At 33.6% G+C, this 14,593-nt stretch overlaps 3 protein-coding genes across 3 annotated transcripts; all 3 read right to left on the reverse strand.

Annotated features, from left to right (window-relative positions):
- Window positions 1-1,371: 1,371 nt before the first annotated feature.
- LOC139810146 (IQ motif and ubiquitin-like domain-containing protein) lies at window positions 1,372-6,459 on the reverse strand. Its single transcript, XM_071773459.1, has 6 exons — window positions 5,227-6,459; window positions 4,500-4,711; window positions 3,311-3,871; window positions 2,191-2,397; window positions 1,661-2,039; window positions 1,372-1,573 (listed from the first exon to the last, which is right to left on the reverse strand). Exons 1-6 carry the CDS (start codon window positions 5,448-5,450, stop codon window positions 1,426-1,428), a joined length of 1,731 nt encoding a protein of 576 aa, XP_071629560.1. The 5' UTR covers window positions 5,451-6,459; the 3' UTR covers window positions 1,372-1,425.
- Window positions 6,460-6,612: 153 nt separating this feature from the next.
- On the reverse strand, window positions 6,613-11,944 carry Naa35 (N-alpha-acetyltransferase 35). The gene is made up of 10 exons (XM_071772760.1): window positions 11,759-11,944; window positions 11,510-11,571; window positions 9,134-9,669; window positions 8,763-8,955; window positions 8,409-8,590; window positions 8,004-8,336; window positions 7,416-7,805; window positions 7,156-7,329; window positions 6,920-7,036; window positions 6,613-6,824 (listed from the first exon to the last, which is right to left on the reverse strand). The coding sequence occupies exons 1-10, from the start codon at window positions 11,815-11,817 to the stop codon at window positions 6,684-6,686; spliced, it is 2,187 nt and encodes a 728-aa protein (XP_071628861.1). The 5' UTR covers window positions 11,818-11,944; the 3' UTR covers window positions 6,613-6,683.
- Window positions 11,945-12,990: 1,046 nt separating this feature from the next.
- Window positions 12,991-14,261, reverse strand: LOC139809682 (uncharacterized). Its single transcript, XM_071772762.1, has 2 exons — window positions 13,668-14,261; window positions 12,991-13,574 (listed from the first exon to the last, which is right to left on the reverse strand). The coding sequence occupies exons 1-2, from the start codon at window positions 14,089-14,091 to the stop codon at window positions 13,366-13,368; spliced, it is 633 nt and encodes a 210-aa protein (XP_071628863.1). The 5' UTR covers window positions 14,092-14,261; the 3' UTR covers window positions 12,991-13,365.
- Between the last annotated feature and the right edge of the window lie 332 nt (window positions 14,262-14,593).

The following is a 14,593-nucleotide window of genomic DNA, read 5'->3' on the forward strand; positions in this document are numbered from 1 at the left end:
TAAAACTTTCAGGTTGATTCGGACAAACCTATTTCAGAATTTCGATAATTATTGTTTTTTCGCTTTTTTTTTAATTTTCGTCCTAACAAATCGCATTGAACGTAAATAATCGATTCGAATTATTCGCCCTCGGGACCAATTAAAGGTAGCGCAGCTAACCGATATATTTGCAAGTATAAGCCAGATTGTATTACGGCGATAAAGTGATACGATAGCGACTGGTGCCAGCGCTGGAACAGCGAACAATTTATATCCCGTTACGCAATAACTTTTATAGTGCAAAAACCGCGCCGCTATCGTTCGTCGGTGTACTTTCCTTACGTAAAAGCTTTCACTATCGCCGCGCCGGTTGCATCCAGGAGCGCAATATCGCGCTCGATTCTCGGAGCAACGTTGCATATACGATATGGCCATAAAACATTTTCTGCTATTTCTCCGGAGACTTGAACAATAGGTATATTGGCAGCTCGGAAAAATTCATACACTTCTTAATAGTAAACAGATATACGTACGGTAGACGCGCATAAATATAAAATGTACACATACATATTTGCCAGAGCAATGTATATCGTGAAGATCTATTAATTCTATTAATTTTATCAACATCTCGTTCCTTCAAATAATTAATATAAATAAAAATACTTAAAAAATATACATATAATATAGATGTAATAATATAAATATCAGCACGATGCCACTTATAACACGCAATGAACACAAATTAAAATTAAATCTTAATAACATTAAAAGCACTCTCTGGTACAAATAAATTATAATAATCCTCGACATTGTTCATCTTTTATAATTTTGTTAGACACAAAATTTTTCTACAATCTTGTGCTTCTTGTTACAGTAGATAATATATTTCTTCTTATTCTGATTCATGATCTAAATCTAATATAAATCATCTACAATAAATTTGTAAATAGTAATTGGAAACATTTTTAATAACGAGTGTATCATTATTACATGAGATTAGTAAACAATATCAAGACACAAAAGTGCTTTTATCAGTTATTAGATGTATTTTAAAATATTAAGTATCTCCAATCAATTTCCAAATTTACCGTAGTATACTGTGAAAACATATCAAATTTTTTAACGGCTTTTGTTTCATTTGCTCCATTTTGCTTTTTCTCTCTTTACGAATTTATGTGTAGATGTGTAGAAACCACACATTTTATTCAGACAATATTTGAACGAACAAAATATAGCAAAATTCAAAGAATGGAACTTTTATGTAACAAAAGTTTATTAAATCTCTGACTAATCGCTATACCAATAATTCGTAATAGCATCGATTCGATGCTACATTAAAGTTGAACCGATTGAAAAATATGTTACGAAGGGATTTAATCGTTTATTAAAAGTTTATTTAATCGCTTATTCAATCGTTTATTTAAAAGTTTAAAATATTCACGGAATTTAGCGTGATACAATTCCTTCTCTTAATTTGTATTTTTTAGATGGCTCGTAATTCTCCACGGTTACCGGTGGTTTGTACTTTATCCCATTTTGAATCTTTGAGAAGCGACAAGATTCGCGGAAATCTTTTTCGAAAATAATCAGTTGTCTAAAAATATATTCAAAAAGTCAGAAATTGTTATACTATTTTGATAAAAACGCGTAAATACTGACAGAAGCGTTCAAGTACACGCACTTGAAATAATTCTTTGCAATCTGATGTCTCAAATCAATCTGGCTTATCAAATGCTCCGAATATATCGCAGCGAGATCGTCAATGTAATAATGCATGTCGGCTTCGTCCTTCGTCAGAAGAATGCAATTCCAAGGCGCCCATTCGACGTCTTTCTGATATCTGACCATTCTCAGAATAAAAAGATCTCGAGTCTTACTGACTGCCGATTGACCTTGCCAAATATGATTAACCAAGTGATAAATATCTTGCTCTTGCATCATAAATGCCAAAGCGGAAGCGCTGCCCCGACGTTCCTCCTCAGCTCGCACGCAATTTAATATAAACATATAAGGTTCGTAATCCACATGCGCAATATTACGTCGGCTTAGAGAATTGCAGCCTAAAACATGTATCTAATTAGTTTTAAAAGTTTATTAGTTTTATATTTAGATATATAAGAAATCAAAATTCAAAAATTAAAATCTTATCAGTAAATTTTTAGATAAGAAGTTTTATTTACATAAATATCTAATACTATGCTCGATACTCACTTTTGCAAATTGATAGCTTCTTCATTCTAGTATGTATTAAAAATCTACGGATGGGGAGAAGCTTTAAACAATTCCGACAAAGTTTAGTTTCTGTTTCTAAAGGTTCGCGCAATTCGTTGTCCTTAGAATCCCTAGTGACACATTCGCAGCCGCAAATTCCATACATTCTTACAAAATTCAAGTAAGTATCTATAATATAAGGATACATTTATTATGTTATTATACTAAAGGCAAGCACGTTGCAAGATAAAATAAAAGATTCTGGGAAACTCTAAATATATAACTTAATTTTGTAATTAAACTTTGTGTTAAATGAAATTTATAAAAATGTTAACACTCCCCTTCTTACGTCTTTTAAATTATATTTAACGTTCATGAAATGTATACAAATATGTTAGCATTGTCGAGCGTGGCCTATTTGACAGCGCATTGGTCTATTGAGCCAAAGGTCCCGGGTTCGATTCCCGGTAGAGCTAGAAAAATTATATTCGCTCGTTCTCCTCTCGGAAGGCAATGGCAAGCCACCGAGAGTATGTCTTGCCAAGAGAACTTAAAAAAAAAAAAAAAAAACATTTGGCCAGTGAATTTTGAAACATTGCTGGATGAATTAATTGCAACACTGTCTGCAATTTATCCGATAGTGTTTTAGAATTCACTTGCCAAATGTTTTATATTTTTTTTTTCATTTTTTTTTCTTTTTTTCCATTTTGTTAATTTTTTTTTTACCATACCATACAAATAGATATTAATTTCTGTTACTCGTTTTTAAATATTGACAGTGTTATTGACCTCATGCTATATTTTTGTTAAATTACTTGATAAGGACCCGAAGCCTGGGTCGAAACGTCGTGTAACTATATGTATGGATTGCCAATTTGTTGTCGAAAGAAATATACTTAATTTTGTTTAATAACATTGGCGGAACAAACACTTACTTTGTGATACAAATTATTATTATTATTAATATATTGTCGATAACTAACAAGTGCTATCAGTTGTTAGTAAAAATAGTTCACTGATAGCATTAATTATCTTTTCAATTTTCGTTGTTTTATCATCCGTTATTATTAATAATATATAATATTACATTATTTAATATTATTAATATTAATAAACTTACGCGTTATCCTTTCGTTTAAATAATCGAGCGATAAACCCTCAATCTTTCGATTCAACAACGCGATTTCTTGATCCAGCAAAGACAACAAATCAAGTGCCTCGACACAATTGTGCATCTCAACCGCCTTTCTCAATGTTATCAATAATTTCATCCGTTCCTCCGCACTAACATCGCGATTGTTCAATGCGTTATAAATTTCTCTGAATTCCCGAGCCTTCTGAATTTTTATAGTGATCATCTCCACGAGTTTTCCCTTGTAACCGCTCCATCTTATCGGCTTGCAATTCACTGTTAAAAATCTGAGAGCCCTTTGTTTCCGATATGATCTCTTGATCGCTTGTTTATGTTTATCGATGTGATTGAGCATCTCTACCGTTTTCTCTAAAATCATACAACTCTCGGCACCCTGACCCGCCTTGAACAGCCGCGACTTTATATCCTTTAAACGATCAATCCTCCATCCTTCGACCAGATTATAAAGCATGTCAAAGTCCGCTCTCGATCGAGGATATATTTGGCGAAGAATATTCTGTTTATGCCGCAACCTGTACAAAAAAGGATGTAATACGCGAGTTTATGACACGAATATAAGATGTGGAATAAGACTACCAGAGCATCCTCAAAAGTGCTGTAAACAAAATATATTCTACGAGAAAGAATATGAAAAAAATTACTCTGATTATGTTCTTGAAACTGCAAACAGTTTTTTTTATATATCTTCCTGTCTCCAACACTTTCTAAATATATTCGAAATATATTTGAAAGAGTATTTCAGGTTTATTTCTTACATCAAGCAGATATTTTTTTAGTAAAAATTTATTCAATGCCAAATAAACTTTTGGTTTAACAAAATTTTGATTTAAGATTTTATCGCACACTTAAAAATGATAATAAATTAAATATAAAAATACATTTGTTTTTTAGAAAAATTAAACGTTTAAAAAAAGATAATAAAAAATGCGGAGGACCCAAGACACTCCAGATAAACTTTGCTAGTGAATAAAAGCTCATCGCGGCATATTAGTAATTATCTTAATTATTAATTATTTTTTAAAATCAGACAATTATTCTTTATTATTATAAATACAGAACAGAGAGTATAAATTATTGTGTTTAAAAGTTTCAATAAACGTTTTCTCTTTCACATTGAATAGTTCATGTCAACTGAATTACTTGTTTGCAATAGCTTTCTCTTCTTCGTATCTTTTACATTTATCAATCATGTCACGATAAGCTTGCGCGCATTCCTTGATGTATTTCCTCCATCTGTATGCTCGATAATTTCTCTGAATTACACGTGCATGTCGATCTAAATTAAGTCGCAAGTGCATGTCAACGTAGCTCTCATAAGACTTTACAGTCTTGTATTTATCCGCCTCGTTAGGTACATAATAGTCCTCTCTAAATTGATAACGCGAAATATTCAGTTAGTACGATTTATAAAAGTTTAAAGCCATTTCTTGACTTCAAAATATTAGGAATTCAATACATATAATTGAGTATATTTATTTTAATTCACTTATTTCTTGCAGAATTATTGTATAGTTTAATTACAAATTAATAATGCAGCTAAGTTAATATACAAAATGTTTTATTAAAACAATAATAGAAAATTATGGTACAATAATTATAAAGATTACATAAAACGGAATTTTATTCTTACGTCAATAAATAAGAAGGCCTTTATTTTAATGAGTATTGAAATTTTTAATATTTTCTCTCTCCATTTCTCAGTAAGTAATCGACACAATAATTTGTAACTAATTACATATTGTTACAAATAACATATTATAACAATATATATAAGAGAATAATTTTATTATTATTGCATATCTTCATAATATACAATTAGACGCGATGTTATATGCTTTGAAGAGACTGAACACGTCATATAAATTTATTTAAATATTTAGTACCGCCACATCTGCGTCGCACGATGACGCAAGGATTGTGTTGCTCTGTCATTCGTTTGCACACATTGCACCGCCCTGCTATATGCATTCTTCACGGGTCCTCCCTTTGACAAAGGTCCGGTCTGCGAAGTTGCATTTACATATTCTACTCCGGTAATTTTATGTCGCCATCCACCCAGGTAAGGCTTGAGAATCCTTTGTTTTTCTATTCCAACCGACGAGATCATCGCAAAGAATTAGTGGTTACTTAAGTCGTTTTTTCTTTTATTTATATCGATAACAAATTTTATAAACACGATGTTACAAACATCCTCTAACTTCCTCTAGATAAACTTTTTTACATTACGATCCTAATCGCGTATATGTTATTTACTGGACTTCATACATGACATTTTCTATTTTGGTATAGATTAAGTTAATATATAAGGAAATATATTAACATAATACATTAATAATATTATGTTAACATATAAGAAAATAAAAAATAAATTGTACATTTTCTTTCTATAGCTTTTTATTACTTTCATTAAAAAAAAAGCATTTAAATAAAATTTTATTAAATTATATCAGCAAAAATAAAAAGTAACTTAATATTTTCTATATTAATTTATGAAGAATACGAAGAAAACAGTAGCACAAGAAAGTATTCAGACTTGAATTTGAGACATATGGCACTTAATTTAAAAATAAAATTCCAAAAGGTAATAAATAATATATTATTAACCTTAGCTAACCATACTTATTTTCGAGTCCTTAATTCGCCACAGCCCGGTTCGTGAGATCGCTCGACTTCGTCGCACTGTCATTTTCATTCTAATTAATATTTTTAACCAAATGCTGTAGAAATTGGAAATACAGCAGAATCGGAATACAGACTCCGAGTAAGATGTTTATGATAGTATCAGGTCAAGAAAATAATTTGTATGTAAACTAAACTTATTATAAGGAAACTAAAAAATTATGTTATTATGTAAAGACTCGAAAACCGAAAAATATTCAGCGGTCCATTGGACCGGAGTGCGGCGAGCTGGTTAAAATGGTGTGCGAGAAAATCGTATCTATGTTTGAGATTTTTATCACTTCCTATATTGCAGAACGTATTTACAACTCACATCAATTTGTAATTCTTAAGACTCTAATATACTTATTTATAATATTCATCATAATTTTTTAGTTTAATGTACGATTTCCTACAAAACCAAAAAATTTATGTACAAATATTATTTCCTTCCAGAAACAAGACTGCACAAAAATAGCATCAAATGCATTTAAGATTTAGGTACAATGAATTTTAAGATTTACAATGTGTTCAAACAATGGAAGGAAATGCATAGAACAAAGAGATCATTTAAAGATACCTAAAAGGAAAAGGATCGAATTAAAGACAGATACTTTTCCGCATTTTAGTGAAATAAATAACGTGTCCTTTACATTGTGAGAAAAATTGATAAATATGTGATTTAAGTTATTTTAATGAGAGGAAAATGCCGATGACAAGAAAAATCGAAGACCGGTGGTTCCTTTGAGTCTTTTTTGTGTCCGTCAGCCAATAGCTTCAGCACCACGAAATTTGTCTTTGCTACTTTTAATAAATTGTTGATCTACAAAACAAAAACAACCGATTAAATAGTAAAAATAAATATTCTAAACTAGTTCTCTATTGTGCAATTATAAATTTACATTTTTATAAACTTACTTCGTTTTCTATTAAATTATTTGATGGATAAAGCAACAATGCACGTTCCAACATATTTCTAGCTTGATGAAAATGTCGACAACCGGCAACATATTGTATTTCACTGGTAACTTTTTCCTACAAGAATAAAAGTTAAATTCAATTTATCTGTTTAAAACATTAAGAATAATGTTTATAGTGCAATTTCTATGTATTATGATTTAAAAGATATAAAACTGATTAAATATTATACTTACATTTCTTTTATGCATTTGAGCATTTGTCATGTCCAGAAATTCTTGATAATGAACGGGCGGTGGCGTTAACAAAGATGAAAACGGCAATAATCGATGCTCATATCTCACCCGCTCAGAATCGAACTGTATCTCTGGAAGCGGAATTTTTTCATCCATGCGAAAACCGACTAGAGCCTGAAAATTTCATAACTTCTTTATTATACACCGAAAATTGTATATCCTTTATTTGCAAATTTTTCTTTAAAATGTGTGTAACTTACTTTATAATATCCGCCACATATATTTTGCAAAGCCTGGTACATTAATATCTCCAAATTATACGGTCTAGGCGTCGATTTTTTCTTCTTATTCTTAGAGCTCTTTTTGCTTCTACCCTTATGAGTATCATTGTGTACGTCCTGCTCCGCTAAGAACGTATCAGCCCGTGTAATCGCAGATACGAGCCATCCGTATAGAAATTCATATAGATACCAAAAGATATAGTGGTACTCGTGCACCGAATACAACTCGAGCTCGAAACCACTTAATAGATACATGACCATCACACGCAGCGTGTGATATAAAATCCAGGTACCAAAACAGGCCAAGTGAGGCCTTGGTGTATCACTTTTTAAAGATAGAGTGTGCAAATAGCCATCAACTCTCTCCGCCTAAAACATGTATTTCAAATTTTGAACTTATTACTATTTTGTTTAAAAATATGCTTTATTTAAAATGAAATTGCTAATGTTCTAATGTCGTAAAAAAAAAACTCTTTTAGATAGAATGAATAAAAGGGCAGACAACGACAGATGTTATAAGAAAAAAACATGTAGAAAGTATAACTTAAAAAATTCCACGATTCTTACTTCATCTTGCAGCGTCGCAAAGTCTTCCAATAAATGTGCCAATTTATCTCTTTGTCTTGCCCTATTATGTCCACTGAGCTGCAACAGGTTTCCGAATAAGCCGACACAATGCGACAGAAAGCTGTCGACGTACTCCTTAGCCTGGTGATTCTGAAGCAACGTACTTTTTGGCAACAACACAGGTGGTGCGATGAAATTTCGCGCCGCGTCTCTCAGAACATCGGCGAAATTGTGAACACCGAATACGCGATTAGTGATAGGCAAGTAAACGATTTGTAGCATAGACCTGGACAATATGCACGGACTCTGACGCGAGAATTCCAAGAAAAAATCCTAAAAAGAAATTCGTTTAAGTTCGATATAAATTCAGCACTGATGAAGAAACATTAATTAATCGCTAATTACCAAGGCCGCGTGAAATCCGATATGACTTGTGATCTTGGTAACCATTTTGAATCTGTTTATCAATTCGCTTAAATATTCTAAGGCATCTATCCTTGGCTTAATTTTCGTGTATCGAGGAAACGTCGGTGGCAACAATCTTTGATTTACCATCGGATCAAATCCCATAATGTTTGGATGATTAGCTGCATGTATAATTGAAAATAACAAATTATACTTTCTTGCATAAATATTGCTCCTTATATAAGAGAAAGTCACGTAAGTATCAATTTTTCATAAAAAGGTAACCGATTCTTAGTTCATGAAAATTATGTATAATGAAAAGGGAAATATATAATATTGCCAATGTATACTTACAAACTTCATCAGCTTTTTCTCCGCGAACTACCGTTGAAATCATAATATTAAGCATATCGGAACAATTTGACAACAATCTCTGGCAATCACTTAAATTCTGTTGCAACTGCTGCTTCCGGCCCATCAATGTTAACACTTGATAGAACATTTTGGTAAATCGGATCCTCGCGTAAAGTGCAATTCCATCGTTATACTACAAGAAAATATTATCAATAAAGTCACAGTCATAGATAAATATAACAAAATAATAATCATACGTAAAAAGATAGATGTGAAAGTAATAAAGTAAGTATTAAAATTAAAGAATAAGACATATATCTTGAAATCTGAATCTAAACAAAAGAAAAACTAAAAGTTACAAAGAGATTTACCTCCTTCTCAGATTCGACATCGACGAGTTTTATCCGACTTTTCCGATGAAGTTCCTCTTCAACTTCCCGCAACATCGATATCGTTTTTTGTTCTGTAATGTCTTGCTGTAATCTATAGCCATAGGTAACGCTCTGAAAATCCTCCTCTTCAAATACCAAAGCTTTATTAATGCAGTCCTTAATTATCTCTATTATCTTATAAACTGCATAACAGAAGGTCTTCAAAGGCTTATCTAGTATTTGCGCAGGCTGATGCAAATACAAGTTCGTGAATACGGTTTGCGCAAGACTATGTCCCTCCAACCAAGATACTATACACGCATATGTTGAGTCTATTATTCCTATAATTTCGGCGGGTGTAAAGTTGTCCAGTTTGATCGCGCCTGAATCGACCGCTTGGGTAAAAGTGCAAGGCTTGTTGTTCCCCCGATTGCACAACATGCCAGCATCCATTTTCGGATCCATCATCTCGATCGCAGACATGGCCTCAAATAACCCGAACAGCTCATCATGTAATAATTCTCCCAGTTCCAACTCTGAATGCAGAATGCAGAAATATATATTGGCGCGTCCCAAAAATAATAAATGTAAAATATTGCTACAATTAATATTAATTTAATATTATTTTTATTTTTAGAGATTAAAACAAGTTCATAATTCAATCTTAAAAATTTCTTATGTAATATAACAATTCTATTCTGATACATATTCTATGATACAGTGGTATGCAATTTTTTATGCTCGTGACCCCTTTCCTCAGAAATTTGACGCGATCCATTAATTTTTTTAACATTCATATAAATAAAAATAAGTGATATATAAGGATAATTATAATTTAAGAAATTAGTCGTTTTAATTTATGTGAAATTTAATAATTTTTTTACATTTTAGTACATGTAGTTTTTATAAATGAAATTAAATTGTACATTAATACATATTAAGAGTAGAAAAAATTTTGCAATCTCCAGTAACTTTTATGCGACTCTTCAAGAGAATTATGCACCACTAATATATAGTATTCTATAATATATATATAGTATACATAAATATATTACTATCACATTATAAATTCGATACACATTCCTCATAAACTTTACATGCAGGATATATTTTCTACTTATTTGCTTAGGCTATTAATGCTATATTTATGTCAACATTTATGTCAAATAGATTTTGATAGGATTAAATCAGAAAACATAAACACAGAGAGAAAAGAGATTAACATAAAGCGAGGGAGCTTTTGTTTTGTAATATTTATTATAATTTGCGATTAGATCTAACATATTTTTTAGAATTCACAAAATCAAGAAAAGCATATAAAGTATGCAAATATAATATTAAGATATTAGGAAGAAAAACACTAGGCAAAATGACATGATTCAGATTGACGATAAAGCAACGTTGATAAAAATCAAGACATTGTAACAATAATTCACAAAAAATTCAATGACTGTACGAAATACATATATGTATATATGTTAAAATTAAAATACGTTTTCTTCTCAAATGTTTTTTTATTTTTCTTGTCCTACATAGAAAAGATAAGAAAAGAAAAAAATAGTTAAAAATTAATATAATAACAAGATAGAATCATAATTTGAACGCTACGTTTATGATATAATAAATCGTTAAACAAATCTGGAAAATACTTAAATTTAAAGAGAGTAGCCTATTTAAAGAAAATATCTGCTTTTTCTTTCCATTTAAACCTCCTTTTTACTTCTGCTAATTTCTGTTTCCTTTTTCTCTATCTTATTTCAAACATGAAAAGCGTTTAGTATGTAAAAATACCGAAAATCAACAAAGGGGTTCGATTCTTGAAATCATTCGCAAGATAAATATATGTGCAGATTCTGCTCTTACAGAAAAGTTGCAAATTGGCTATCACTCAATCAATCAACGTATAGATTGTTCGTAAAAACGGAATTTGCGTATATGTTTACCCTGCAAATGAATCAAGAATCAGGTCCCAGATCCAACGGGTCTGTTTTCTATCACTGAACTGGCAGTGCTAGTTCAAGAACTGTATATACATTGGGTCAGTTTTCTTTTGCTCAACTAGCTGCGCTAGTTCAGAGTTTGTCTCTTCTACTCCACATTGAAAGGAAAAGGATAAACTCTGAACTAATGTCAGTTCAGCAACAGAAAACTGACCCATTGTGTACATACACTAGCCATAAGAGTCTTTTACATACGTTTCTCACACTTCAATGTATATGTACATAAACTTCTCGAACTAGCAGCCAGTGTAGCAATAGAAAACAGGTCCCCAACGTTAATAAGACAAGGCCGCAGAGACGAAGAGAGCGCGCGGGACAGGGTGAACGATAGTCGAGTATATGACAAGAGATAACGATCGGTTTGGCAGTCAAGTACCTGTGATCGCCTCGAAGAACTCTTGAGTGATGTCCACCCAGTTATGCGCGACCTGGTCGAATCTACAAGACAAAAGCAGGAGGACGCAGTTAAAAAATACCGCCGTACAGTGTGCGAGCGGACACGGCGCGGTTAGGTTAAATCGTCATCGAGCGTCGCGACGCTGGCACGACGGACCGCCGCGTCCATCGTTCGCCAGCGATCCGCGAACGTGGCTCTTTACCGCGATTCGTCCGCGTCGAAACTTACGATAAATCTTTATCCTCGTTCATATCAATTGAATTCTGATCCTCCACCGTGGTCGCCATTATTGTGGACGATTTATATTCTGTCACCTCGTCGCAGATGTCTGATTGTACCACTCCGTTGCCAGTTGCGCCGAAAGTCCCTGAGAAACGCTAGCCTATCCCATGCGAGATTCCGCAAACGCCTGAAGTCGATCCCCATCTAGCGATAATGGAGGATTCACCGCGTCCGGCGTTCGACCGATAAATCCTCAATAACAGAAGAGAAGAATGAGAATGAGAGGCGCAATGTCGGCGATTTTCTTGGGACGCTTTTGCTAGGCCGTACAGTAGCGCCACACATCCACTATCAGGAATTGGAACTACGAGTCACATCCACTTTTCGATACTGTCGATGAATTTGGTTCATGTCCGTGCTATGTATATACATCCACTTTTCGATATTGTCGGTCTTTCGTGTCCGAACTACCCAGCTGGACTAGCTGGAGGCGATATGGCCGCGGCGGCACGCGCCGGCTATGCCACGATGCCACGCATTTCGGGTATCGTGTCTCGTGCCTCGCCTGCCAAGACTGGGACATTGAGAATTGATAATTGAGAATCAAATTGAATTCCCAATTCCCAATTCTCAATTCCCAATTCTCAATTCCCAATTCTCAATTCCCAATTCTCAATTCCCAATTCCCAATTCTCAAATCCCAATTCCCAATTCCCAATTCCCAACTCCCAATTCTCAATTCCCAATTCCCAATTTTCAATTCTTAATTCTCAATTCCCAACTCCCAATTCTCAATTCCCAATTCTCAATTGCCAATTTTCAATTCTCAATTCCCAATTCTCAATTCCCAATTCCCAATTCTCATAGAAAGAGATCCAGAGTGAGTTTAATCGGAGCATCGCGTTAATCGGAGATGTCGGCCTTTATAATTAAGAGTGGGGTCGATTCTGTATCTTGGGACGAGGTGAAAATTACAAAAGTGAGGAAATTCACTAGAGAATCTACAATTTCATTTGTCGAAATCTAGTAAATCTGTTCACTTTTGTAATTTTAACCTCACGGATTGGGATTGAGATTGGATTGAAATTTAATCAATCAGAATAAAGAAAACTAATTTCAAGTTTAGTGAACTTTGCTCTAATTGGTCAAATTTCAATCTAATCTCAATCCCAATCCGTAGTCTGATCACGGCTTAATAGGAATAGACCCCTAGGTCTGAAAAGAAGAGCACATACACATAGATTTATTTCCATATAATTTTTCTCAATTTTCATAAGCGTCATTTTATCAATATATATTCACTTAGAATCACAGTATACATAAGCACAGTGTTTGTTCGATGTGAAAATTAGGATTCGAATAGCTTAGATTAAAAAATATATTCTAATTCAAAGATAAAGATTAACAGATAAAGAGAAGGACGTTGAACAAAATAATTGTGATTTGTAGATAACCATTGAGAAGCTAAAAAACGAATTACTTCATTGTTTTCAAAGAACAGACACAAATTGAATAACTCATATTTGTAATTGGAATTAAAAAACATGAATATAAAAAAATGTTAGACTAGACTATAGTCCCTTTATAAAGGGACTCTATACTAGAGTAGTTATTTACAATAATTTTTTAGCGCTCTCAGCTTCTTCGTTGAGTTGTATTTCCAGCGCATTGGCTTCTACGCAACTTTCCTCCGCTACTTCCTCCGCAGCAAACCTCACTTCTTGCTCATACTTTTTAAATGTTTTAAAATCTGGACACGGAATGTTCATACATGTTAGTAATTTTTTGAGGCGTGTCCATCCTAAACCAGAATGTAAGGTACCTGCCAAGGGGCGAACAATTCAATATACACAAATGGTAAATAGTAATTATAAGATCAATAACAATAGAGTAATAATCTGTCGTAAAGTATTACCAAATGCTGCTTGCGAATTAATGTCGAAGTGAACTCTACGTTTGTCGACGGTACGTCGTTGGGTGTTTGTGCAAACTTCATTCACGACTTGGCACTTGTGACACAGCACTAGAAATAGAGAAGCCAAGCCTCTTCGCACCTCATTCTGTATGTACTGTAAAGAAAGGACCTCGCCACAAGAACAACACCACAACTGCTGTCCCAGAACGTTCAAATCGATAATTCGTCGTCCATCGATGACATTTGTTTGTTGTTCCACATCGTCCACACTGTCCACAGTTTCGTTGGTTACGGGATCACCTTCCTCAGGTTCAATCGAACCTTTTCTTCGCATTTGTCCAGCTTTTCGTTGAGCGAGTCTTTTTTCATAAACTGCTTTTGTAACTATTTTGCCTTTCCACCGATAACTTTGCGTTTTTGGCATTGTAAACCATCGAGATAACCTCGCACGGCTCGCACCAAGTCTCGCACTGTTTTGATACCGCCGCAAGGCTGCCTACAGCCTTGTGTACATACACGATACTAGAAATCGGTCCGAGTTTCGGTTTAAGCCAATCAACATGCAGCTCTTACAGAAAAGCAGCAGTTTCATTGGCTTAAACCGAGACGAAACTCGTGATCGTGATCGCGATTGTGTGAATCAAACCATACATTGCAGTGTTGTCACGTCTATTAGGGCTCAGTCACAATGAGAAAAATAAGGAATAAGATAAAGGAATAAGGCATGTTGCATCTCACTTTAATGTACGTGTACTGAAGTAAGATGTGACATTCCTTTATTCCTTTATTCCTTTATTCCTTTATCTTATTCCTTATTTTTCTCATTGTGACTGAGCCCTTAGAGTCGCATAACAATGACCGCATTCAGCAGACACAACTGTTGAGTTCGTCTTATCAACACTCTGCGTTGATTGGTTGGTTCTAAA

The sequence above is a fragment of the Temnothorax longispinosus genome, chromosome 3 (genome assembly GCF_030848805.1).
Source record: "Temnothorax longispinosus isolate EJ_2023e chromosome 3, Tlon_JGU_v1, whole genome shotgun sequence".
Taxonomy (NCBI): domain Eukaryota; kingdom Metazoa; phylum Arthropoda; class Insecta; order Hymenoptera; family Formicidae; genus Temnothorax; species Temnothorax longispinosus.